Consider the following 26135-nt stretch of genomic DNA (forward strand, 5'->3'; position numbering starts at 1 on the left):
TACTACAGTCAAGTATACACATTCTTTACAAGAACTAGTGCTGTGTTAAAGCTAGACATATGTGTAAGCACTGATTAGATCATGGCCTTGCAAAGTCTGTAGTTACAGTTCCTCAGAGATAGCTATGCCTTGGGCCAAGTGTTTGTTAAGGCTGTGGTGGTAACACATTTGTACCACACAATATACGCCACAAGTAGAGGAGTATGAAAGGAAAAATAGGTATTAGTTTTACTCTTTGACAGACATTTAATGAAATTCACCATTAAATCATGTTTAAACTTTGTGTAACAGGGTAGATAAAAGTTCTTAAATTCTGATTAATCAAAAGGAAGATTTTCCTACTTTCAGACAAACTCCCAAGTCTCCTCAATAAACATAAGGTGTGCCTCCACATACAAAAGGGGAACTCGATCTCATTTTTGAAGACATTCTGAATTCAGAAAAGCATCTAAACCCAATGTTTTTACCTAAAGTTAGTTACAGGCAATAGGGCCAACTGCTTGGGAATTTCCACTAAAGCAACAAATACTGTAATTAAACAATCCAAGTACTGTAATTAAAAACTCTACTATACTGCTTAAAAAAAATCGGATTCTTACCATGCTTTGCCCCACTCCATGACCTCTAATAAACTCTACATTTCCCAGCTCTAACTGATGCAATGGAGCTCCACACAGGCACTGCAGTCTGCTCTGCACTTTCAACCCAGGGCAAGGGCCAGTGCATTTCGTAACAGAACTAAGCATCGCCTTGATAAGAGGACATGACTAGGGTACACTTAATCAAATATACTTTCCAAAACAAAGAAATCAGGCTCGTACATGTCTCTGTTTCTCCGGGCTTCCTCCTGCTCTTTGTGGTGTCGCCTCCTCTGCCTGGCAGACACATTAGAAGAGGCTGAAGATGTTCCCGATTCAGAGTCCTCTGAACTCTGGCCGCCTGAGCCATGAACATCAAAGAGATGCTGCTCCACGGCTGAGCGGATTGTCTTCTCTAAATACCTGTCAAGCCGAAAAATAAGGTCAATTGAGCTCAAAGACTTTGTGGAGCTCCCTCTCTGCAACAATAAATAAAGAAAGGGTATCCGAGGGTTATGTTTTATTATGATGGCAAGGCAGTATAAATGTCCTAGGGCTGTGACATCTGCAAAGAGCTAAGACAAAATCTTCAGATACCCTGATGTTCAGGTTCCTCAGAGGAGCTGAGCCTTCCCCAAATTAATCTTGCTCTTTTTTATTTCTAGGGATGTTTGAACCTTCAGTGAAACAACTAATTTTACTTACTGCAACTATAGACATTGGTGCCTAACTTTCATCCTCCACTTTAAAAGTCCTTGCCCTGACAAAATTATATTTGATACCCAGCCATGCTGACCCCGGTCAAGTCTCTTGTGCAATCCCAGCTCAGTAAGGGAATGGATCTCCCGCAAGAAGGTGATTCACTGCTGTCTCACAGGGGGATGAGAACACGCAAACGGTACCTCACTACAAACTCCTCATATGCTTAACTCAGTGACCAAGGACGGATTTGGTTCTGAGTTCATGGTGGTTTCGCACTGTTCTTGTGCCATGAATGCACCCACAGCCACCCCTGACTTACTCTGGTGCGAGACCACCATCACGCCCACTGGCAGTAAGAGGGCTTCCACACAAGCTACAGCAAGGGAGCCTCTGCAGTTGCATCGGTTAAAGATGTGAGACTACTTGAACTTTCAACACAACCAAATCTCCTTCATTTTGGTACCGACATTTTCTTGCAATACTTCCTTCCTTTCTTCCTTAAGCAGAGGAAGCTTTTATGGGCAAAATCTAAATTTTTTTTTTTTCCTTTTTGTGAAAAGATCATTTGGAAACACATTTTTGTACATCCCTGCCCCATCCCTGTTTCTTGCAATGCTTTAAGTAGTGTGCTGAAGAATGAGTTTTTCAAACACGCCTGTCCAAAGTCCATATATAGCTTCTAGTGCTTTTTCCATAATTAAAAAAGTTATCTGCAGGATTTGCTGGTTAATTTTCAACTAAGTAGCTATGAGTATGGGAACCTGTACCTGGGCTGACTTCTCCAGAGAATTTACAAAAGTTGTTGCTAAGTTGCTATAGTTGTCAGTCTGCTGAGACTGCAGTTCCCGAAAATGTCAGAAGATCTTAGCAACTGCAAAAATACACATGGTTTAACTAGGCAAGCATGTCTGTGTTTCATGTATTGACAAGAATCAGTTCTGCAAACCCATCAGCCTTTGGAAATTTCCAGCTCCAGCAAGGGAGCCAACTCATTAGCTCTGCTGCTCCCGCTTATGGTAGTGGGGTCAAGCCCCATCCACTGCTGGGATGCAACAGGGCGCAAACAAGAGCAACACAGTGCAAATGGCTTCTCTAAATATGCAAGTTCTGCCTAACCAAAACATCGCAGGCAGAGTCCAAGGAAAGAACCAAAGGCCTGAGAATTTTTCAGAATGAAGTGGTTTATTATCATTGCAGATGCTTTGGTTTGGGAAAGTGTCTTTTTTTGTTTGTGTAAGAACAACTCTTAAAGAGAAATCAAGGAATGACCACCAGTACTTTAAAAAGCTCCAATATATAAAAAAGGTATCTACAAAATTGTAAAAGAGACACTTACTCTCCTGTAGCAGGAATGTTACTACTGACTTGTGATACGTGGGCACTGTGTAAAAGAAAAAAAGAGGAGAAAGTTAGATCTAATTATCACAATAAGGTCTTAAAAACCCTTGTTCTTTGCGGCACTAAGATTTAAAGGTCTGAGCTGTCTCAACAAGAATGGCATGCGCATGCCACAAGTTTTCCCCTTAAGGAATTTTCAGTCCCATGGTGACGTGGTGCATTTTGACAATGCCAATATCCTCAAGAATTAATTTCCCTGTCATTCCCTTGCAGGCCAAGGTCTAACGGAAAGTATTTCAATCTCAGCATGTTGCAGATTTTTTTGCTTTCTTCTGAGCTTTCTGCTGCTGCAGGTAGTTTAAGCCTCATCACAAAAGTCCTTGCCTTTTGAGACCAGCTTGAAAATACATATGCTGTGAAAGGGGACTTAATATTTAAGAATCTTTAAATATTAACAGAGGACAAAGGCAAAATACAGGCTTTGCGCAGTTCTCCTCCTGCCGCTCTCTGATATTCATGTTCTTTGCTTCACATTTTTAAAACTAAAATGTGTGCTTTCTTCTTTCCCTTTTCCCTCAGTCTGTTTCCAGGCTCAGGAAGAGCTGACACGACTGTAGGTGTCATTGCTTGCTGTTTAAAGCCCTTCTGAACAAGCTGACGTGCCACCTCACACAGCTGTCACCACTTTCCTCCCTCTGCCAAACTGAGTCCCATCCTGCCCCCTCCTCCCCCACGCTGACTTGGCTCTGCAGATAAGGTGACACTTTTCGCCTATTCATCCCTCCTGTAATCTTTGTTAAGTCAAATAAGTTACAGGCCTAGGGATTTCATTTTGATTTATCCCCGTATCAGCAGAGGAATTAGCAGTAAAAGTGGCTGATATATCCCGATAAACTGGCACTGTATGGCCAGGGTACAAGCCAGGCTGGACGCAAGATGTGCTTCCTGCCAAAACAGCCATTCATTGCTTTCAGTCTTTACCAGTTTCTCCCAAACCATTTCAATGCAGAAAAACCAACAACAGCCGACTTCCCTTCACTAACCAAAGGTTTCCTCTCTGTTTCCCTCGAATATTTCACACTTCACTGTATAGATCTAGAGCTAGCTAAGAAGCTGCAGCACTCTCAGATGATAACCACTTCTGGCTTTTCTGGGTTCGAGTCACTTGTGGCAGAAGGCAGGCGACAGAGGATGCGAAGGGTAAACAAGGGGCCGCTACAGCCAGTTTAACAAAACAGCGTAACTCCTGTAGTGAAATACAAACCCACAAACACCCAGCTGCAAATCAGACTTGCAATTTGCTTCAGCTTCCTTTGGGTGAGCCAGTGTGTTCACCTCGGTGTGGGTAAAGCAGCGTGCCCTAACCACACGCGCACCCCTTCCAGTCCCGGCTTCGCTCAGTGCTCATCTCCAGCCCAGGCACAGGTCCCTGGAGTGGTGGCACAGCATGAAAGCAGTCACGCATTTGCCAGTATATCCCACATTATCTGCACAGCACCCAAGCAGCTGTGTCATTCAGATGATTTCATGAACAGAAGACATACAAACAAGTATTACTATACTTATTATTATGGACATACAATCTGCATACAGGGAAAAAAAAAATTTGCAAGATCCCTCTCTTCCCACATGTAACATCTTGACTATTAACTAATGGGATGGCTTTGCAATTTGAAGTGCACATTTCAAGCACTCTACTTGCTTTCCCGTTCACTTACATAAACTATTTGGCCTCTTCCCAGCCCGAAACTATTTTTTAAGACCTGGCCTCCCATGGGAGATGGATTAGCAAGTAAGATGCTAGTGCGGTAGGTTAAACCACATTATAAGATACAATTCATGCACTGGCTACCACTCCTACGTGTGTGGGAGTAAGTTAATATTGTATCAACTTTCTATAATATTTACATGCAATCCATACTGAGCAGGGGTGTCTTTCATATCCCACCTTTCTTCTCCGTTTTCATGTTAGGAAGTGAAGGGGGAGATAGGATTGTTTGGATTCTAGTTTTTTTAAAACATCCCTAGGATGTAGGTATATCTACCCATCAGAAAAGACAGAAAATCTCAGGAAACAGCTCCTCCCTCTATTTCCAACAGGATTAATACTGTGCAAAAATGCAAACTCCTGTTTCACATAAACTTAATGAAAGACTAGATACTGTGAGTAAAACTTCATGCCGTTAACTCCATCTGTGGTGTTCAAGGCCAACAGACACTATCTGCAAACCACGCACATCATTACTGAAAACACACCAGCTTCTTTACACAAAAAGTAGTACAAAGAAGAAACAAAAGATAAAGCTGCAAAATCTAAGTAAAATGCCAAAAATTTTCATAACACCCCAATATATTCTGTAGTTGTCTAATTCTCAGTTAACTGTGTGCTTTACTAACACCAGTTCAGTTTTAAGTGCATTAACCTTGCTAATTCATAATGATGCACATCTACATAACAATTACTTTGTGGTATCTAGAAAAGCCCTACTCAGGCAATATAGAATCTGTCAGAGAGCCAGTAACATGGTGATTTTCAAACTACCAACAAATAACAAGGAAATATGTATACAGCCACATGCCAGCTGAGTGGATGACTACAAAATGAAGCTCTGACATCCTGATTTTATTATATTTCCCTTCTAAGTACTACTTCCTTGCTTACTGAATATAACTTTATTCTTAGCCCTGTGGTATTTTAATGCTCTTTTATTAGCCCCATCTCAATAAGACTTTTATTTATTATATCTCTTATTATAAAATAAGAGATTTTAAGTTTTTCCAGATATACTAAATTTCTTTTAATTCCATAACTGATAACTTTCCTCGCTATCTCATTTTGAAGCTTAATTTAAATGCATTGCTAAATCGCTTGACTTACTCTGCACCAACCTTTTTTACATCGAGGAAGTTCACATCCAAAACAAGTGGTGGAGGGGAGAGTGTCACACAGTGGCTTTAGGGGGCTTTAGTGCCCAGGGACAGAGCAGGAGGTGCTTGAGCCTGTTAGCAAACTCAGGGAAAAGCACAGCCCTGTAAGGATTTCACAGCCCAGAAGAGCAACCAGGCAGGCAGGGTGTATCCTGCAGGGTTTTCCAAACTTCTTGGGTGGCAAAAGTCGCTCTGCTGTTGGGTTTATGCTTCACGGAGCAGGCGAGGCGAGCCGTGCCCAGAAGAGCCCTCTTGGCATGCCCGCCTGTGCAGGCAGCTGCCTCAGAAGGGCTGCTTTGCTCAGTAAATCATCCGGACAACGGGAACTCATGTTCTGCTTCGGTTAATTATTTTCTCCTCATGTCTGTTCCATTTCACCGATACGTACGGTCAATTATCTCCACAGCTAGATTATCTTTATTAAATTATGCAGCTGCTGCAGAGCACGCTGAGAAATAATGACTTTCGATAGAAATTAAAGGTTCTCCTCGGGTGACAGAAAGCAGCAGGAGAGTTTCTCAGTGCTGGGGACTTTTACTTTCAGAGAGCCAGCCACAAAACCTGCACCAAGGCACACAGCTGTTTTAAGTGCTATAAACTTCTGAATTGGCTTCTTATGACCCTCACGCTTTTCCTTTTGGGAAGTCTGACCTCTAGCATGTCCCAGTGTTGTCTAAATTGTTTACCGAAGTCTTTTGCTCACTTTCAGAGGTGCCCCATCAGCTCTGGATAACGTCTTGCTTCACACATAAGGTAAACTGTTACTGCATGGCCTCTTCTCCCATTCCGTTTCAACCTCAAGTATGGGAAGGTGGTATTTTCCATCACCTTTAAGGACATTAAATCTCCCCTGCCCCCCCTAACTAGCACTCTCTAGGTTTAAAAGGTATATACTGGAGTGAGAATTATCTCATGCCATACCTGCACCCTGTTCGGTCTGCATTGGGCATCTTGTGACAGCAGGCAAATAACTGAGTGGGATATCAACCCCCCCCTTCTGTTTTTTTCATTCAAGGCACTATTGAGCAAAACGTATTAGCATCCAGGTACTAAAAGAGCAAAGTAAAAACATCACCCAGAGCAAACTGACTTACTGGCGTAGTATTTTCCCAGATTGGGTTTTCATTTATGAAGTCAATGAATTAATTCCTGACCATACTTAATGGCCTAAATCATAAGCTATACCTGCAACCTGGAACTAAGGCCACTCATTGCTGAGATTTATTTAAATCCATCTGCTTCATTCAGGAAGCAAAGCTATTTTTTCCCCTGTTTTTGTTTTGTTTAAAAGCTAAGCACAACAGTAAGAAAGCCTTAATAGATGCAAAAGCTTTTTACCATTTTGCCATTCCAGCAAAGTAGTGGATGTTTAAATGGCTTTGACATTTCAGATGGGAAATTTCTGAAGTCCTCCTGAATCTACTACTCCAATCCGTGAACTAGGAAATTCCTTTTTCATAGGTGTTTATATAGTCTAAACACTGTTCACTCTCCACAACTGTTGCACACTGTGACATGCAATACTGCAGACTCACACGGGATCTATTTTAAGACAACTACTTCATTTGACACACAGACCCCAAAGAGAAGGATTGTGTCTGCATATAAAATGTGAAAATAATGAGTTTAAAAATAAAGAGATATGCTCTTAGTTACTGGGATGTCCCATCACACAGAGGACACGCTTTCAATGTTTTCTCAGCACCCTCATGCTTTCACAAGCCCACATCCAATTATCCTTCCTTTAAGTGTAGTACATTGTATTTGACACTACCTTCTTACTATGCAGAAAACTAACCCCACTAAAAGCAACTGTCCTCTTTTCTTCAGGATTCCTACTGTTTTTCACTTGCACTGGATCACTCTTTATGATGGGTGCACACTGACACCTACTGCTTGGAGCAGAGACAACCCTGAAGGGGATTCATACACGTCACCCGATTTAGCTCGGTGAATTTGGATGGCTGTGTCTGTGCAGGTTCCTCTACAGAGAAGGGAAATACTCCTCTGGGGGCCTAAGACCCGCACGGTAGCTGGACACTGCGAGCAGGGACACTCAGCAGCCTGGTGTTTATTTTCAGCCAGTGCTGATATGATGCAGGACATGAACGTGCATCACACAATGTAATCGTGATTTGTAAAAGCGCCCAGCACTCCTATGCGCCTTAGGACCTCTTACGGCATGTCCCACTGAGGAGGAAGCGTCCAGTGGGAAGGCAGCCAAGCACATCTCTGAGCAGGTGCAAAATCTAAAACAAGATTTTTCAGTTTCTTCAGAAAATTGACCTGAGAACAAACAGAGTAAAACATTTTACCCAATATACTACAGGCCAAGAATACTTGACTTGCATTATATAAAAAGAGTTGTCTCAAATAACAACTGTTAAAAGGAGAAACAGTCAGCTGTACTGAATACCGCCAACAGCACATTAGTACTTCAAGAGAAAAGAAGTACTAAAACAGGCAAAACTGTCCAACGCCTTGCCCTGCACTCATGGGTATCTAATGCAATTTTTGGCATTGCTCATGATGTCAACTCTCATCCCAATTTCAGTCTAATGCTCTGCATGTTAACAAGGAAGCTCCACACTACAAAGCTTTTGCTTTTTTTCCCCTGTAATATCACTCTGGTTTATCTCAGGATGTACTCATCAGGAAACTCCTCTGAAATCATCTACGTGACTAATGTCAAATCTAAAGCATATATGCCAGCATGAAGCACGTCTGTAGATGCTCTGTCTCCTAAAAACTCATTGCACACGTTGAGTAGAAGTGTGCTTACAGGGAATTGCCGTTGCCAGATGCTGCTTCATTACCTGAAACTGCACACTGTTTCTCAGTACTGATTACTCAGTACAGCTGGCATTCACAGTCTTATTAGAGAATTACACAAGGAGCAGTGCAACACATTTTTTTAACAATCTCAACTCCCTTTACCACAAGGTTTTGTTACAAAAGGTTTTGGAACATACATGCCCTTCAGGCACGACTCCCTGGAACAATCAATCACCCAGCAAGGTTTTCCTCTTCTTTTAACAGTGCAGAAATCTCCTTGCCTGGTATTGAGCACAGCTGAATCAACAAATTGTCTTACCAAGGAGTACAGAGAAGGAGAGGATAACCCTAGTCAGCAGCAGGTGAATGGATTCAAACCCCACATCTCACAAACTGGTCAAGCCCACCTCATCCTTGCAATGCCCAATAAAAGAGGGCTCCAGCTACAAAATTTCTAATTTTCTGCCCAAATTTATTCATAGCCTGTTAGTACACATTTTCTCTTGCATCAGTATTGTTACTTAACATAAACAATCCTTCCCCTCTGTTTAAAACCCAGAGGGAATATGTGTACTCTGGTTCATTTCTTATGGTAAATAAGCCTTCCCCGCTCTTTTCTCCATCTTGTAACAGGGTCTAGCCACTTCTTTAATCATCTTCACAAATCTAATACCATTGAAATATGAGTTACTGAAACTGTATGAGGCCTCATCTGACTCTTGTACAAGGGCATCCATAATTCCTCTAAATATACTGAAAAAATACTTCACTTTATATATCCACTGCCATGTGATTACTTCGACTTGAATATTTTCATCCCATGCCTCCCTTCCATCCCTCCACGAACAAGTATGCCCACATCCTTTCCTTCCCTGGCATTTCCAAATGTGAGGAACTCCCCTTTCATGTCAGGATTTTCATTATTAGTCCTGAGATGTATGACCTTATTACCTATGTTATTATTTTTCATCCTATATCTTATATTTCATGCTTATCTTTATATATATCTATATCTATCTCAATCATCCTATATAATATCTCGCTGTCTTATATTTTCTCCCAGAGGACACCCCCATCCCATTCAGCCCTCCTAAATTTCTTCTATAAGCCCAATTCATGAGCATGATTCTATTTTATTATGCCAGTGGTTATTAAAGAAAAAAAGTCCATGACACTTAAGGAGCTCCACTAGCAATCTCCTTCCTCTCCTACCAGCAATACCTATAGGTCTCACCGCCTCCCTACCCATCTTTAAGCTCTAGCGCTAATGGCCATTTTCTCCATACAGATGGCATGATATAAAGCATTTTGGTGACATCACACAGATCAGGTCTACTCCTTTTCTTCCTCCCTCTGTAAAGTCTTATAAAAAATAATTTGGTTCTACTGGTATCATCTCTCTTGACAAACGTTTGTCACACTCTGCCTCATTTACCACTTACTCTTGTACCATTAATGACTGCTTATTCCCTTACAGAGCAGCAGTGATGATTAATTCTATACTCGGTCATGACTTTCCCAATGCCTAAAGGAAAAAAAAAAAAAATCCACAATCTTAAATCAGTGCCATTTTAAGAAATAGTGTATCGGTGGCATTCTGACAGTTCTGGCTTAAAGTTAAGACCTTGAGCATTTGCCTTATTGTTAAAAGTAACATCCAGGGAAACATTTCCATTGCTAGCTGACACGGTACAGCACTGAAGAATCAAGTCTCTGGTTTGATCCTACCAAAACTGGTTTTCGGAGGGAAACAATGCTCCTTCAGTCTGGCAAAAGCCAAGTATTATGCAGTGTTTGGAAGCTAAAGACCTCTTTTTCCCATTTAATTAACTTGTTGCATAACTATCTATATGGAAGTCCTGTATAAACGCAGCAGCAGCCGCTCTGTACATACACATTCATGACTCACTTGAAGGATTATTTGAACAGTATTTCAAACTATGTAAGTGTGGCTGGTAGCAATGCAAATAGATTTGACCATCAGACGGCTAAAGCAGACAGTCTCCCCTTCCTTTTCCATGGTGTGAAACACAATTCCTACATATGTCATGCACAGCTCTGGGGCAACAATTAGAACATTCAAAGTTGCACAGAAAAAACTGGCCACCCACTCAAGTCCTCAGCTGTTGAAGGACCATGAATTGCCCAGCCAGCACCAGCTCCCCTGCCAAATTAACTGCACTTGGCAACTGACCTCAGGAGCACACATTTTTGATGTGTGATAAATAGCAGCAAGACTTACAAGGTGTTAGCTTTATTTGCAAGTAATTGTGTCTCAGTGATGTTACAAATGACGCAAGCTTAGCATGAAGCCTTGTGTTGCAAGGTGTGCTGCTCCCTCTCTGCTCCTGCTAGCCATTTCTTCACTTCCAACTATGTGTTTATTCCTGACTGTTCCTTTCCTATTTGCAACATATATTACCACGGAAAGACATCCCTTCATTCCAATGGACACACTCATTCTTTGTTCCCCATCCCAATATGCCCACATCTCTATTTAAAATTTCCAAACCTGCTTCCTCCCTCTCAGAAATGTCAGGCTTTGATACCAGTTTCCTCAGATCCACTCCTTGCTCCTCTTCTCCTTGGCAATCCTGACAAGCTCCGCTGAAGAGAATCTCGTTCCTGGATCATTTTTCCATGATCCAGGAAAGGGCTTGGAAGGACAGTTTTAAGCAGTAAGACAGATGGAAATATAATGAAAGCCTACAATCATTTGAAGGTCACACCTAGCCAGAAAAAAGACGGGGACTATTTTCAATGGAAAGACAGGATGAGGATTTAAACTCGGGAAAACTTGTGACAGGGAAATGTATGCAGCTACAAAATAATCTCCCAAAGGGAAAAGCAGAACCTCCTCAGACAGTTTGGAGCTTTTGAAGCGCAGACTAGGCAACATGTGCACAAATACACTGCAGGGAATGATGGTGAATCAACAGGAAGGCAGACAAGACCACACAACCAGGCTAGTCCACGAACAGTCCACTGACCCACATTTCTGCACAGTTTTAATGCAAGTGTCCAAATTAAGAGTATGCATGAAATACACACTTTCTGTAGTTTATATTGGAAAAATTCTCTAAGAAAAAACCCAAGCTACAAAGATAGATAGGAATACATGCAAGAGAATTAACAAATTTAAGAGATCACTGTAAGAATTCCAAATATTGCTGCTCTCACAAAAAGCATCAGGGATTTTTTTTTATTTGATTAAACTCCGTAGAGATCAAAGAATCCAATTATAATATCTGGCCCTTCCTCCTCTGCAGCCCTTCACTGTTAATTGCCCTGGCTCCTCTTCCACTAAGTATAAATGAAAGCACTGGAATTGAGCCTGCTACTGAAGCAAGCAGAGCAAACTTTCACTGATGTCAACAGAATTAGGCCACTTTTACAAGCTGTGACTTTGCCCTCCAGTTGGCAAAACAAGAAACGCAATTTGTTCAAATGCAGCGCGAGCATTCCCTCCAGGCAGGCACGCTGGGCACCCAGGCACTCTCCTGCTTCTCTAGGCTGCAGCAGAGGAGCAGTTGCTGTATGGGCTGCTGACTCACCATCTGGTTCCTGGTTTCTTTCTGAGCAGCACACGCTGCCAGTTCCTCAAAGCTTGTGGCAAAAATCTCTTCTGTGCCCACAGCTACTCATGACAGGCATCTAAGCTACATAATGAACTGAAGAAAAGAGGAAACGAACGTCCATCTTCTAATTAAGAATTTACAAGACTGGCGTTAAACCCTGAGCCTCGTCTCTAAATACAAAAAAATTGCAACAGAGTTTGTATCTCCGAAGACTCTTTCATCCCACTAGATGAGCCATACTTACAAACTTAACGTTAATCTTCAGTTTGATTACAGTCTGTTCAGCATTTCTGGCATTACTCCCCACATTTAATTCCAATAACGAGTCAAGCCCACACAGAAAAATAAATCAAAACAATTGAGTAAATACCTCACGTAGAAGGGTGACATAGGCCGCTCATCATCTTGGGAGCTAAAAACAAAACATATTTTTTAAAGTTAGTAGGCAACTCTCTCTTGTATTTGCAGTTCAAGATATTCACTCTTAAAAAGCAGAGGTAACAAAAGTGAAACAGTACACCTGTTACAGAGGTAACACTTATGTCTACCTTGTCCTCTGGTTGTACTCATGGAAGAAAGCTTTAAGTTATATTCCATAAATCCTGAGAATCCAACTCGTTTTTCAGTGCCCACAAATGTGGTGTAACAGATCTCCTGCTAGACGGCCAGGAGTCACTCCGGCTCTGCAGCAGTGCAAGGATCATTCCCATAGCAACAATAAAGCATTTTGCCAGCAAACCACCACAGCCTTTTGCCATATGCTGTTCCGGAATTAAACAACCTGCCTATTAAAGCAAAATTTGAGAAAAAACCCAAATGGCATCTTGAGAGACCAAAGTAATGGCCATGGGCGTAGGCATGAGGCTACAAATTCCCCAGTTTCATTGCTCCTGTGGAAAGCCAATTTGACTATGCTGAAATCTCCCTAGGCTTGAGATTAGGGGCTGCCATCGGCTGGTGTGGAGCTCCTCTGACAAAACAGTGTTTCAGTGGTCAACTGACCTGGCCCAAATGTAACTACCTGGTGTGCATTGCTGACCAGTTCCCTGATCCAGCTCATCATGCCTGTGCTGCACAAGGGTAAGAATGAGCTCCTGGTGCGCTGAAGCTTAAGGGTGTGGTGGACTGATGGTTTAAGGGAATTTAAGACCATGCCGCTGTAAGAAAGGGTTCAAACGAATTTCACCTACTCATTCCAACCAGATAAATGGTCAGCCTTGCAGGGCATTTAGGCCTTGTAACTCTGCAGAGCAGGACACTCGCCTTCCTCCAAGCATACAGGAAATGCCACCAAGGTCGATTTGTACCCAAAGGACTTTTAACTGAGTCTGCTGAAGAGCACAGCAAGTTCAGCAAAAAGGCAGAAAAGACGGGAAGCTGCATAAATTACTTAACAAAACCAGAAAGGATAACATCCCACAGGCGCTGGAAACCAAGCACTTCCCTGCTGCTTTCCTGCTGTTCCAGCAGCCTGGGACTGCGCCAGCACTCAGCAATTTGCCACAGGTACTCAGCCACAGGTCGCGGGGCACTGCCACGCTGTGAGGGCACCCATTGCTTTTGAGCTTGTTCAGAGGATGAGAGAATATGGGAGAACGCTCTAGGTGAGGTGAGCTCAGCTTCAAACTCAAGTCACTTGGGGGCTTTGATCGCCCCGACACCCCGACCAACTTCAACAGGGATCTGAAGTAGATCAAGCTTGAACAATTTTTGAAAAGCCAGCCCGAGTCCATTAATCTCTTGAATTTTGAAGGATTTTATTTATTGGTTTACAAAAGCTTCTCTAAGCACAGAATAAAGGGGAAAGGAACATCTCTGTGGGTTTTGTAGCTAGGAGATCAAATACTCACAGGTACCTTTTGCAGCTTCCACCAGAGCTCGCAGGACGCTCCCTCAGCAAGAAACTGAAAGAGCTGAAGCTGGCCTGCAGCCAGGTAAGCACCCTGCTTTCACACTGAATATAGCCAGAGGCAGATTTCACCGTGGCTCATTTTGAACCCAACCAATGTTATAACAGATCCACAAATATGAATGCCAAATTCATCCAGGGGGCAAGAGCATGAGGGAGGAGGCAGGATGCAAGGGAGTCGGAAAGGCCAGGAAGGCAGACAGATCAGCAAGCCAGTGTGCCAGAAAAAAATCACGGAGGTTTAATTCTGCACCATTTCGTGCCCCCCGCCCCCCCCACTACAGTACGCAGAGATTCATAAAGAGACAACTACAGACACCTACAGAAAAAACCTTCCAGCACGTCGCGCGGGAAGCCTGAAATACTGATTCAAGGGTAACACCAAATACCACGGACCGGAAGGAAGAGAAGCTGCTTCCGAAATCAGCGCGGTCTGCCAAAACTCGCATCGCCTCTGTAACACAACAGTGACTGGGCAGTTTTCAGCAGCTCCCCAAGACGATTGGGAGCACAGCTGCTACCGAAAACTTTATTGACGCTTTCACAAGCCCATCTTCAGCGGCCTGAGCAAGTTGCAGCCGGCCACTGCTGCGGGAGCACTGAACGCCGCTGTCACCCTCCTCCGAGACCCGGCCTGCGCAGGGAGCAGTGCAAGGCGGGCTGACAGCGCCTGCCTGCAGCAAGGTAGGTAACGCAGCTGCCCTGCGGCAAACAGCACCTGAAGGGTCTTCGCGAGAAACTGCTACAGCTTTGAGACTGCCTAGAAAAAGTGGAGGGAAACATGGAAGTGCCCATCATTGCCCTTCCCAGAAGACGACTTGCAACAAAGCCATGGGTAAGAACCTCTGCCAGGTACAGGCTCCCTCCCCTGACGGTGTGCACAGCTAGCATGCATAAGTTCTCTCTTTATTTAGCACTCACGGAATATACACCTTAAAAAAAAAAAAAAGTAAAGAAGCTACTTTAAACTCACAAAGCTGCTGGTAGAGCTTTTTGTTCTGTTCAGTTCATTACATTAATGGCTGTACTTGTAATCTCAATGCAAACAAGTCCCAGTGGCGGACACAAAACATAAAAATGTTTTCTCATGTAGAGAAAAGTTCACAGCCCCATCAAGATTTCTGTGCATCAATGCAACTTCAAATGACAACACCAAATGCTGCTTCGTGTGCAAGTGGCAGTTGTCAAAGCCACACCAAACATGCTTTCTTTTCCATCATAAAAACCCTTCATCATCTCAGACTTTGTAATTAAATTCCAAGTCACAGAAGCACAATGATACTGAAAAAGCTCAAATAACTTTCTTGTATTCATAATCCCACTAGCTGCTTTGACAGATCTGATGGAAAAGCAGTATTCAGCACGGACTCTGAAACCTCTTGGCGTTCCCTTCCTTTTCTTCCACAGCAAGTACAACTGCTCCTTCAGAAGTTCAAGCAAGTTTTGTTTCTGTACAAAAAAACATTATCCACTTACACAAAGTAACTGAGGAGAAACAAGTATTTTAAGAACATTAGCTGGGAATGGGGGAGAAAGAAGCTCTAGGGAAGTCAGAAACCAAATACCAGTCTCCTTTAGATCATCACATTTCAAAATTTCACATGGTTGATAATAGTTGTAGCTGTGCATAACCTTTCTTATCCAATAGCGCTTTATAGTTTTACACATGCAGCACTGATCAGTAGCTTCATCTGGGATGAAGAGTTCCAAGCTACCTAGTATGAAATCTAGACCTTTGAAAAACCATAAAAATCTTTTAACTTTAAAAAGATCTCCTGCATCTAAGTAAAGCACATTATCCATTTCCCCCCTAAATCATTAAAAACAACGTATCCCAAACATCTTTCCCTAACTTCATGCACCTTAGTGAAGTCATCTGTGCAAGCTGGAAGACATGAGCTGCGTAAATTACAAACAAATTTAAACCAGCTATTTCATATAATTCACAATCCCTCAAATTAGATGTGAGACTATCAAGCCCTACTGCAATTACTTAGCACACAAGGATTCTGTTTTGATTCAAATACTTTATGAAATAATGAATTGTTAATGTTGTAAGGGAATAAACTGATATGCCTATATTATACACACAAGCACAGATTAGTTTAATGAAAGAAATGAAAATTGTGTGAGAGAGGTTTTAAACCTGTGTATACCTAATCACATGGTTTCGGATATAGAAGAGACAGGCAAGCAAGCAAAAATGTACAAGATATGAATCATAAATGATCATCAGTTGATATTACACAATAAACTGGCTAGAAATTAGTTTAAAGCCTTCCACGCAGGTCTCTTCATCACTATCACTCACACTATGCTGATTAAAAAACAACTGCTTACTTGTTTTTAAAACACCTTGTACTGAAGGGTTTATTAGTATTGCTAGGAAGCCCTTTCTACCATGTATCCTTTCAAAAGAAAATGCTAGAAGTCATTAAGATATGCTTAACATTTACCTCTACTGTACTTGGGCTGCATAATTCCTTTTTGGTTAAAGGGATATACAACCCTTCCAGAAAGAAAGGAAAGCTTAATACCTGGCACAGTGACCTGCCAAACCAAGTCAGCCGTCCACAGTATGGAAGGGACAAGTCGTTCTGATATGCATCTCTTACACAGTCTAAATTTTTACCTTGCCCAGCAAAGAATTTATCCATTAGGCAAGCAGGTTTAGTAGTAAATTAGGTGGTGTGTTGTTTTGTGGGGTTTTTTTTATACCCTCATAGTTTTGTCCAGCTTTACACATGCTTTATGGCCAGAAGGCACTGAAGGGATGAAATAACTTTAAAAAAAATTCAGTTGTTTATTCAACTATTGCTGATTACCTGGCCAAGCAGGTAAGTGCAAAATACAGCAGCCTCTTTCTTCTCAGATATATACACAGCTCACCTAAGCCAAGGGATTAAACAGAAATGAATTGCTCTTTCATGCAATACTTGGGAGAACAATTTCTCACACTCCTAAAGGACATCTAAATATCTAATCACTTCCTTCTTGCTAAAAACCAAAACAAATATCAGCCAACCTGAAAAAACTTGTTCTCTTTATGTTACGGCTAAAGAAGTAATATTGTTATGTTTGTGACCTCCACTGAGCTAACAAAAAAGTTTGTCAGATTGGAAGGAACACCAGTATCGCCCACCAGTTAGTTTAGCACATCTTAGGATTTTCAGGCACATGTATTTTACAGTATTTACGCAACACATCCTTTCTGTCTCTAAAGAAGGAAATAGGAAAGCTTGGGTGAAGTCTAACTGTTAAACGATAAATTTCCATTACAGAACCACAGTTACCTTTTTTTGCCTCTCCCTTTTGCAACAGGAATGTTAAAGGCAACCGTTCACCCATCGCATTCTCAAGTATGCCATGATGGTTTTCCTTTTTTTTTTTCCCCCTAATGTCTTATCTTGCCTTTCAGAAAGAATAAGGGAGCTGCTGAGCCCGTTCCAGAGCTGAAGCTGTAAAACACCCATTTAGACAGAGAGTTCCCAATTTATTTACATGCATATGGGATACCCCTGTCCCAGCCCCCTTGCTGGCCTGAGCTCTCACCCCAGATCAGAGGGTGGCTCAGGGCCCTTTTCCCTTGTTTTATTTGCACTTAATTATCAGCAGTTCTTCCGTCCTGGCTTGCTGGCACTGGAACCTCCATTGTAAAGCTACCGCTGCTTTCCTACTCCACATTTCTTCTCAAAAGTTAAATGGGACATTTAGTCAATCAAATTAAAAAAATATGGTGTGGGTTTTTGTTTTTGTTTTTTACAATCATTAAAACATACTTTGACTCAAATGTCAACATTTTGCACCAGACATGAAGGGCCTAGACACTGGCAGGGTCATGCTGCTCAGCCAAGGTCATGTTTTCGTAATGTCTTGCCATAGGCTCTATTTGTTCTGACCTCAAAAGTTAGATAAAGAAATGGCTTGCTTTCTATTCCACCACAGATATTCTGGACTTCAAAAGAAATTAATTATTTTTTAGTGAGAATACTTTTTTTCAGGCAATGAGATAGCGGCTTCTAATTTTAAGGCAATCAAACAAAAAGGCATTGAAAATTCAGTGGCGTCAAACTACTAATGATATCAAAAGTTAATGCAGCTTTTGGGGGGAGAAGGAAGGCTAAGCTTGGATGACTTGTTAAGACTTTAAAGTCATCTCCCTCTTGTTTTCTTCTCACCATTTAGAACCACTGTGCCACCTTGGATTAACAGACACGCAATTTTTGCAATTGCAGAGGATTGTAACAATACTGTTTATTTACTTATTCTGACATTCAACATTAACAGCACTAAAAACAGCTTCAAGGAAGTCTCAATTTTGAGGCCACAGTAGTGCTTTTTGCTGAATGTCTTGTCTTAGTCACAAATCTTTCAGCACTTCTCCCCCCAAGTCATTTCCCCATAAAAGTTATTTCAAGCTTGCGACAAACGCAAGATTGAAACTGCTCATGAAAATTTATTGCATACTTTTTTTCTCAATAGAGTGATTTATTCATAGTTTGTGCTTCACAGCAGTGGGTAAAAGGTAATGTTTTTGCAAATGAGAAATAGCAGGCAATATAAGCTTCTTCCTTCAAATAAAGCCTTCAAAATAAATTTCCTTCAAATAAATATTGAGGTATGTTATGCAAAAGAAGAAAGAATAATACCATCCTTGATGCAAGACTAACCATAAATTTAATCTAATGCGATAACACTGTGGTGATACAATGGTCATCATTAAAAGTCAGCACTTACCACCAGTTGTTGAGCAATGCCACCCTTGCTCTATACCCTTAATCAGAGGGGGAGGGAGGAGGAATGCACTATTATAGTAACTGCCAAAGAAACAAATGTTTAACAGCTATTTCTCTGGGAGAGTTATTTCCATGCAAACATTTGCATTTTCCCTGAAGAGTAACTTTTATAGTCAAAACCGTAACATTGTTTCAGATATTTATCTCCAGTCTTCACAATCGTTACACTTACACCTAACCATACTTACCACTGAAACCAAGTTAAGCTCATGCTTAAGTACCTGCGTAAGCTACTCACCAAATGAGCCACATGTCAAAATACTAGGCGGATAACCCATCATCTTTATTCTGAACTCGCATACTCCGCAAAATATCTCCAATAACTTGGGCGGGGGTGGATTGGTATTGGTTTAAATATTAATCTCCAAAGGATCCCGCCGTCTTCCCCAAAGCCATTTCTTCAGCAGTGTTTTTCCTAAAGGTCTCTCAGCTAAGTTATGTCTTAAGTCTGTGAGATCACAGTGTGCAGCAATGTAACTGCAGGGCTGTAGAAAGGGACCTCTTTGGGGGAAGAGTTCCCTATTAGCCTTCCAAAAGCATGAGCTTCTCCTGTTTTATCTGGCATTCAAAATACCAATATTACTATTTCACAGAGACGAGCTGAGGTGAATATGAAGGATCACTCTGTCACACATCTGAGGAGCATGTACTATTTCTTGTTCTATTTTCCACAGCCAAGATTAAGGGACAAGTACCTAAGACTAGAGTAGGGGCCTTTTAATTCTAGGAAACCCTAACATACAGCACAGCCATACACATTGAGAATATACTGCATTATCCACAGGCATAACTGCGCAGGCTGTGCGTGAGGGGGCACTGAGATTGAGGCATGTTGCCTGAACGAGGGGAAAAAAAAAATACACTGAAACCTTTTTGCACACCCCCTCCCGCTTCAAAGCAACATCAGGGAAGTACAGGCTATCCCATGGCAAGCTGAAATGAGCAGAACTTCTTGCTGATTAAATGGCACCGTGAGCGAGAGGCTGATTTTCCATTTATATTAACATATCTGAATCTACCGGAACCCTTGACAGCATAATTTTGTATAATTATTTTCTACTCACTATCCTCCTGGATTGCAAATATGTTTATCTTTTATAAAATGACGTCAATGTTAAACAGCTTGCTTTTGTTGTTTTACTTCTTAAACTAGTTGGGGCTTATTATGAAAGACGGGGCAGTGTCTTTTCTTCTACTTGTGGTTTGGCAATAGTCCTCACTAGGATAAAACTAGAAAATGGCTCAGAAAGAGGCGGAATGAATGTACCAGCCAAAGTCTCACCTCTTCTCAGAATTTAACAGTGTGAAGTTGCATAACGCACACATACCTGTTGCATTATAATGGTGAAGAACTGTTACTAGGTAACCAGCGATTTCAATTTCAGGATTGTTTGTTAAAAGCCTGCATGCTTCAAATAAAGGTATCTAAGAGCCCATTTTTAGGTAAATATTCATATTTTCTTGCTTAATCAGGTGGACACCCTGGAGGCAAACACCGCAGAAAATTTCCACATCAATTTCCTCTTTTAGTCACAGCCCCCCTGCACTGCCCACCCAGTGGTACCCAGGAAGAGCTTCCACAGACTCTTCATGTCAGCTCTGACAAGACAGGGTACCCAGCTGTGGGTCAAACGTCAGCCTGGAAGGCCAAAAATTCACATAGCACTTTGTAATAGGCTATGACTATGACTTGAGGAAGATGAGAACTACAGGTTTGAATTTGTCTTCATTCTTCCACCAGGAAAAAAAAAAAAACCCAAAACCAAACGAAAAAAATCAGATCAGATACAAGTTCTCTCCATCCTCAGAGAACACACTTCGCCTCACATACATATTCCAGAACATACTTCACTAGGGCTTGTCAAGCTCTCCCAGTACTTTGTATAGAAAGTGATAACAAAGTCCAAAGGATCAGACTTATTTATGATACAACTTTACAAACACAAACACTCACTAATCTGTTAAAGAGAACACAGCAGTCATTCCAAAAAAAGAAGAAAGTGCGGTGGAATACAAATGGTGTTCTCAGGCTAAAATACTGGGTATCTGTGAAAGACCCCAAGCAAACAAACCAGTAAAGTAAATCAAACCACCCCAATGATGACTGCAAGAGAGACAGTCCATACAGACAACTGCTGCTATACAGGTTAGAAACAGATCATTCATACTTCCTACTTCTATCAGATGCACTTTCTAAAAATATTTGTGATGGCTTCACTCTTCCTTTGCCTTGATTTGTTTCAGCAAAGTGCAAAGTAAGAGAGGCCACTGATCACAAACAAGGCCCAAGTGTGTACCTGTCTTTCTTATCTCCTATGGAAACTGGCAGATGCGATTGGCAAAGGTGGCTTCCACAGGTTTCAGCTTTGCACAGCTTTTGTTAAATCTGCGATAGACTGAGCTAGAATAAATGAATTAAAACATACATTAACAGCATTAGTAACACTCTAACTAGGAACCTACGTTATTAAAGTAAGCTATTGTTATTCAGAAAACAATAGCAATAGAAGAGACAATTACTGGTGGATAGGTTGTTGGAAAATCAGTAATGCTAACTGTGTGACATTCACAGGTGCCTTTTACAGTGCTTGGGAAATATAGTACCTATTGCAGTGGAGGGTTCAACACATTCGGCCTTCCACCTCTTCCCATGCAACGAAATATAACCCTGACGTCCCCATTGTCACTCCCTCGCAGCAGGCCACCATATCCCATCATGTGCCATTCCACAGACATCTATATATAGAATAAAATGACACCGTATAGTACATATGGCTCTATGCAAGCACATTATACGATTTTTAGGAAGACACACTCACAACTTACAGGTACCTTGGCAGATACAATACTTTGCTGCTCTAGTGACAAATGCTATTTAAATGTCACAGCTTCTTAAACAGATCCTTTCTCCCTCTCCCAAGTTTTACACACCAGTCACACAGAGATGCATTCGTATCACTTCAGCACAGGAGGGTTCCCATGGCAGGCTCAGCATGGCCAGCTTGTGGCCCAAAGAGAGCACAGAGCTGGGCACCTGCAGGGGACGGGAGGGAGTTTATCCACCCAGGAAGGGAACCAACCGCAATCATTGCTGGCAGCTCATTCCCGTTCCTGAGAGGGGAAGACGGGTGCTCTCGGTTTGGGAAATGCCCTGAGCTGCAGCACCTGGAGGTTGCTACTAGTCTGCTTTAGACCCAGCAACAGGAACCGTGCACTGCAAGTTGTCCGTGCCCTCAGCCGGAATAGCAGCATCAGCCTGTCCACCTCACAGGAACTACAAGCATATTGCTACCCGCGCTGGTACTAAACATTATCAGGCATCACCTTTCCTGAAGCTGAAAAAAAAATGCCTGAAGCCAGCAAGACCCTCTTCCACGGCAAAATTCTGCACTAAGAAGGGAGGAGACAACGTTCCAAGGGGAAGAATAGGAAAATAAAGGTGCAACCTGGAGAATGCCGCTATGAAGGGATCCGGGAGTCTGTGCTTGTCTGCCCTGGGGTCCAAAGAAAATTAGGTGCTAAAAGTATAATATACACATCCTAAAAATAGATCAAGGAGATGGAAAAGAAGCTAGACTTTGTGAATTTTTTTTTTTTACTGCAAAGCTCAAACAATTCTGTACCATGCTCAAGGTTTAATGGGAGTTTGAAGAAAAATCTTCAGTTTTAAAGTGCAGAGTGCATTTCTAACTGATCAAGAGTTAATCCTTGCAACAACAAAAAACAAAGAATCTAATTAGAGCTACCCTGTGAAACCTATCTTCCCCTGGGGTGAATAGTCAAGAGCACAATAACAACCACTTGTTCTGACCTCCGCTAAGCTAAGGCAGTCACAGATCCTCGGGAACACAAAAAGGTTAAAAACATTATGTCATACTGGTCCTTCAAATAGGAACGATGCACTATGACTACTTCTTTAAGACATTCAAACCACATTTCTGTTTCTCTGCAGTCATCAACATGGAACCCCGCGACTGCATTACTGCAAAAGAGACTTCCTCCACATCTATCTGCAGAGGACCCCGTGCTTTATCAAGACAATAACAGTTTAGGCAGCAATTTCAGTTACTATTTTATCGTGTCCAAGTAAGCAGCAACTCCGCAGCTTCTGCTGAAACAGCACCACCACAGTGCTGAAACGGCATGCTAAATTACTTATTTACTGTTTTGTAGATTACATAAAGATTGATATTCAGCCCGTTCGAATAAGGCTAAGGAGGTACAGAACGCTTAATTTTGAGAACTGAAAGAGTAATAAAAAAAAATATATAATTAATGACCGAGTAAAAGGACTGTGTACACTTCTCTTCCCTCCCCACTGGGTCTGTGCAGTTCCATTTCAAAAGCCTGACTGCAGTTATCCCTGCCATACTGTGGCAGGAGCACATGCCAGCACAGGTACGCGCTCACAGCTGGTGCTGAAGGGAGGTGTGTCTCGACACTCTGGAAACAAAACAGCCCTTTTCCTCCGAAAACTAAACCTCTCGCCCATGCTGTGCAAGCAGCTGCAAAGGCAGACCACGCTGGATGTGTAAGCAGACAGCTATACGTGGGGTACACATAGGGTAAGCCCGGCCGGGCTCGGCTGGGCTCCCTTACCGCATTACAGCCCCTGCTGCAGTGAAGCGGCCGGAGGGAGAGATTTGCCCGGGCGCAGGGAGCCGTCAGACCCCCACCGCTCGCCGGAAAGGGGGCACCTAAATCCCTACAAACCTCTGAGCTGCTCCCACCCGGCGGCAGGCTCCCCGCAGGGAGAGGGCTGCGCGGATTTCGGGGCGCTACATCGAGCCCCCTCCTCCGCATGAGGAAGCCAGAGATCTTCCCCCATCCCCGGAGCCCCATTAATACATTGACCTGTTACGCTGCCCGGGCAGCCGGCCCGGAGCGGTGCTGCCCTTCCCGACAGGGCCGGAGTCCCGGCTCCCCCGTGCCCCGGGCCGGGCAGCCCGGCACAAGCCCCACGCCCCGCCTGCCCGCGCAGCGTTTTGGGCCGGGGGCCGCCCCGGCCGGACACGTACCTCTGCAGCGGCATGACTTCGCACGCCATGCTGGCCATGGGGCCGCCCGCCTCGCCGCGCCGCGCCGCGCCCGCAACGCCGCCAGCACCTCGCCGCGGGGAGCCGGCGGCGCGGCCCGGCCCCGGGGCGGGGCAAAGGGGCCGCCAGCCCCGGGTTGGCGGCTGACGGCGACCCGCCCCGCCGCCGAGGGCCCCCGCCCGGCCCCCTCTCGCTGCCGCCGGGGAGCGAGGGACACCCGCCCCGGCCCCGGCCCGCTCCACCGGCCTTGGCAGACACAGGTTAACCAAAAGAGGTTTATGATGTCCAGCTGGTCCTGGACCTGCAAGAAATGCCACAAGCTGAGGGCTAGTTACCACAGGATACCTTTTAACAAAAACACCCCACAAGTCTTTTGTATCCCTTCAGTAACCATAACCCGCCCCCCCCCCCCTTCCTAAATGTCACCCAGGGTGCAATGTAGTCACCCCCAACCTCCCTCCCCACGGCCGCGGCGGCCCTGGGTCCTCTTCGGGGCGGGCGGGATGCCCACGGGCAGGGCACTCGGCGTGCACCTGGCCCACCCGAAGCTCTACGATACCATCGCCGGGCTGCTCCCCCCCCGCAAGCTGCGCAGAGCGCGCCGCTGCATACCCGCGCCTCCACCGCGTGTAGGTGTCCACAGGGGCTGGCACAGCTGGGCCTTTGAATTTACCATCCCTTTGCGCTGCAGTAGATGCCACTGGGGTTTAGAGGGTTTGCGCAGTAGTTGGCCAACCGATTCGGACACACATCGAAGAGGAACATATAAGAACTCTTCCCTTAACATTTGAAATGAAGAAAGAAGTGTAGCAGAAGCCGAACTCATTTTTACTGACGTTCCCAGTGGGCCACCCTCAAGCACTCCTGCTTCTACATTTGCAGCTGCTGACCTAATACTGCCCTGAAACAACGAATCACACCATTTCATTTGGTGGAAATTCAGGGCTGGGAAGAGCAGTAACAAAAGAACCCCACACAATGGATGTGTCACTTTCCAGGACGTAGCAGCCTTGGAAAATGAACAGTACAGAATCTGTCAGAAGGTCTTCCACTGAAATGTTTGATGGCTGCTGAAGGAGCATACCCAAAGTTTTATTTTTTTACCTCTGCACCTCCTCTGCACAGAATGCCTAAGGAATCACCTTCAACTTCCCCCAACATCGGACAGAAACGCTGCTGCTGCTGCCCTACCTGTGAACGACGTTACCACATCACACACTTTATGCAACGGAGAAAGGGGCAATCTCAAACTGACAAAGGGGCATAAGAGAATGGATCCTTTCAACATTTTAGGTGGTAAAAGCCTAATGGCTAATTCTGGCACAGCCAGGCACGCCAATCTTCAAAAATTCAAGTCAATATTAAAAGCACCGTCACCTTCAACCCCAGCGAGGACTGGCACTAGTCTGGGAGAAAGCTGTGGCAAAGAGCTTAGTACCTGTATGTTCAAGACTTCCATACAGATGTAGGTCATGTGAATTAGACACGAGCCACATCAGCTTTCTGGAGAAGCAGCAGACTCTCACAAGTTAGCAGAAGGATATCAGACATTTCACAGGGATGCCTAACAGATCCTGACCTTTCTCAGCAGGAGGCAGGGGCGTTTTCTATCTTAAAAACAAGAGCAGCAGGCAGCTGCAGCCTCAGAAAGCAGCGGCATGGAGTAGAGATGCAGAGATCAATCGAGAAGTGGCTCCGCTTCAGTACGCTGAACTGTTTAATATTTGCTCCTGTCAGCAGGCTGACTGGAAGAAGTGCATTAGTAATGCTTCTGCCCGTTGCCTCAGCACAAGCCCGTTCTGCTGCGCCACAGTCACGCCAGGCACAGCACAGGGCCCCTTTTTAGGAAAGTCAGCAGTGCTGATAAAGCACTCTGCCATCACGGATCTGGGCTGCTCTTATCTGTGGCAATTAAATGAATATCTTGATGACTTCCTGTTAAATGCGCCATATGTCCTCTTAAGAAACTAAAACCATGAGAGAAAGATTTTATATAAAACTTCTTCAGCATAAAACAAAAGCACCTTGTACTGTTTCACAATTTGACAATAAATCAAATTGCCTCTTCCTGGCCAGTCTTTATTTATACACACACAATTATTCATAGTTTATTACACTTCTGTAAACTGAGTGTTACCATCAGTATGCCAATAAAGAAAAAAATGATTTTCCACATTTAACTAAGGACCCATCTACATGGGGAAGGAGTCAGGGTTCTCCAGAGCAGCTTGCTGAATAAACAGTAGTGGAATAACTCAAGTAGCTGCTGTGCTCTGAATTTATACCCTAGCTATTTTGTCGTAACTGCCTGTATAAATGAGCTTAAAAGTATTGAAATCCTCGACAAAGAATTCACTAATAAAAAGAGATGCTGTAATAACCAGAAAGATTAATTTATGAATTAGCATCAGTGAAGAAGGTTAGTTCATGGCATCATGCTAAAATGAACCAGATGCCTTGGGAGAACATTAAAGTTGCTCAGGGCTCCCTGGGGC

The 26135-nt window shown here is 43.4% G+C and overlaps 1 protein-coding gene across 11 annotated transcripts in view; it reads right to left on the reverse strand.

Moving 5' to 3' along the window:
• The window catches only part of FAM13A (family with sequence similarity 13 member A), a 135810-nt gene that overhangs the window by 40433 nt on the left and 69242 nt on the right, over positions 1-26135 (reverse strand). For 5 of the 11 annotated variants that reach the window (XM_075149561.1, XM_075149557.1, XM_075149555.1 and 2 more), the window contains 3 exons: positions 12270-12311; positions 2617-2661; positions 822-1001 (listed from right to left, as the gene is read on the reverse strand). In XM_075149561.1, coding sequence (XP_075005662.1) covers positions 822-1001; positions 2617-2661; positions 12270-12311 — 267 coding nt within the window. Of the gene's footprint in view, positions 1-821; positions 1002-2616; positions 2662-12269; positions 12312-20901; positions 21006-23622; positions 23733-26135 lie in introns of those variants that run through there. The other 6 variants (XM_075149559.1, XM_075149556.1, XM_075149560.1 and 3 more) reach the window with 4 other exon arrangements.

The sequence above is a fragment of the Calonectris borealis genome, chromosome 4, assembly GCF_964195595.1.
Source record: "Calonectris borealis chromosome 4, bCalBor7.hap1.2, whole genome shotgun sequence".
NCBI lineage: Eukaryota > Metazoa > Chordata > Aves > Procellariiformes > Procellariidae > Calonectris > Calonectris borealis.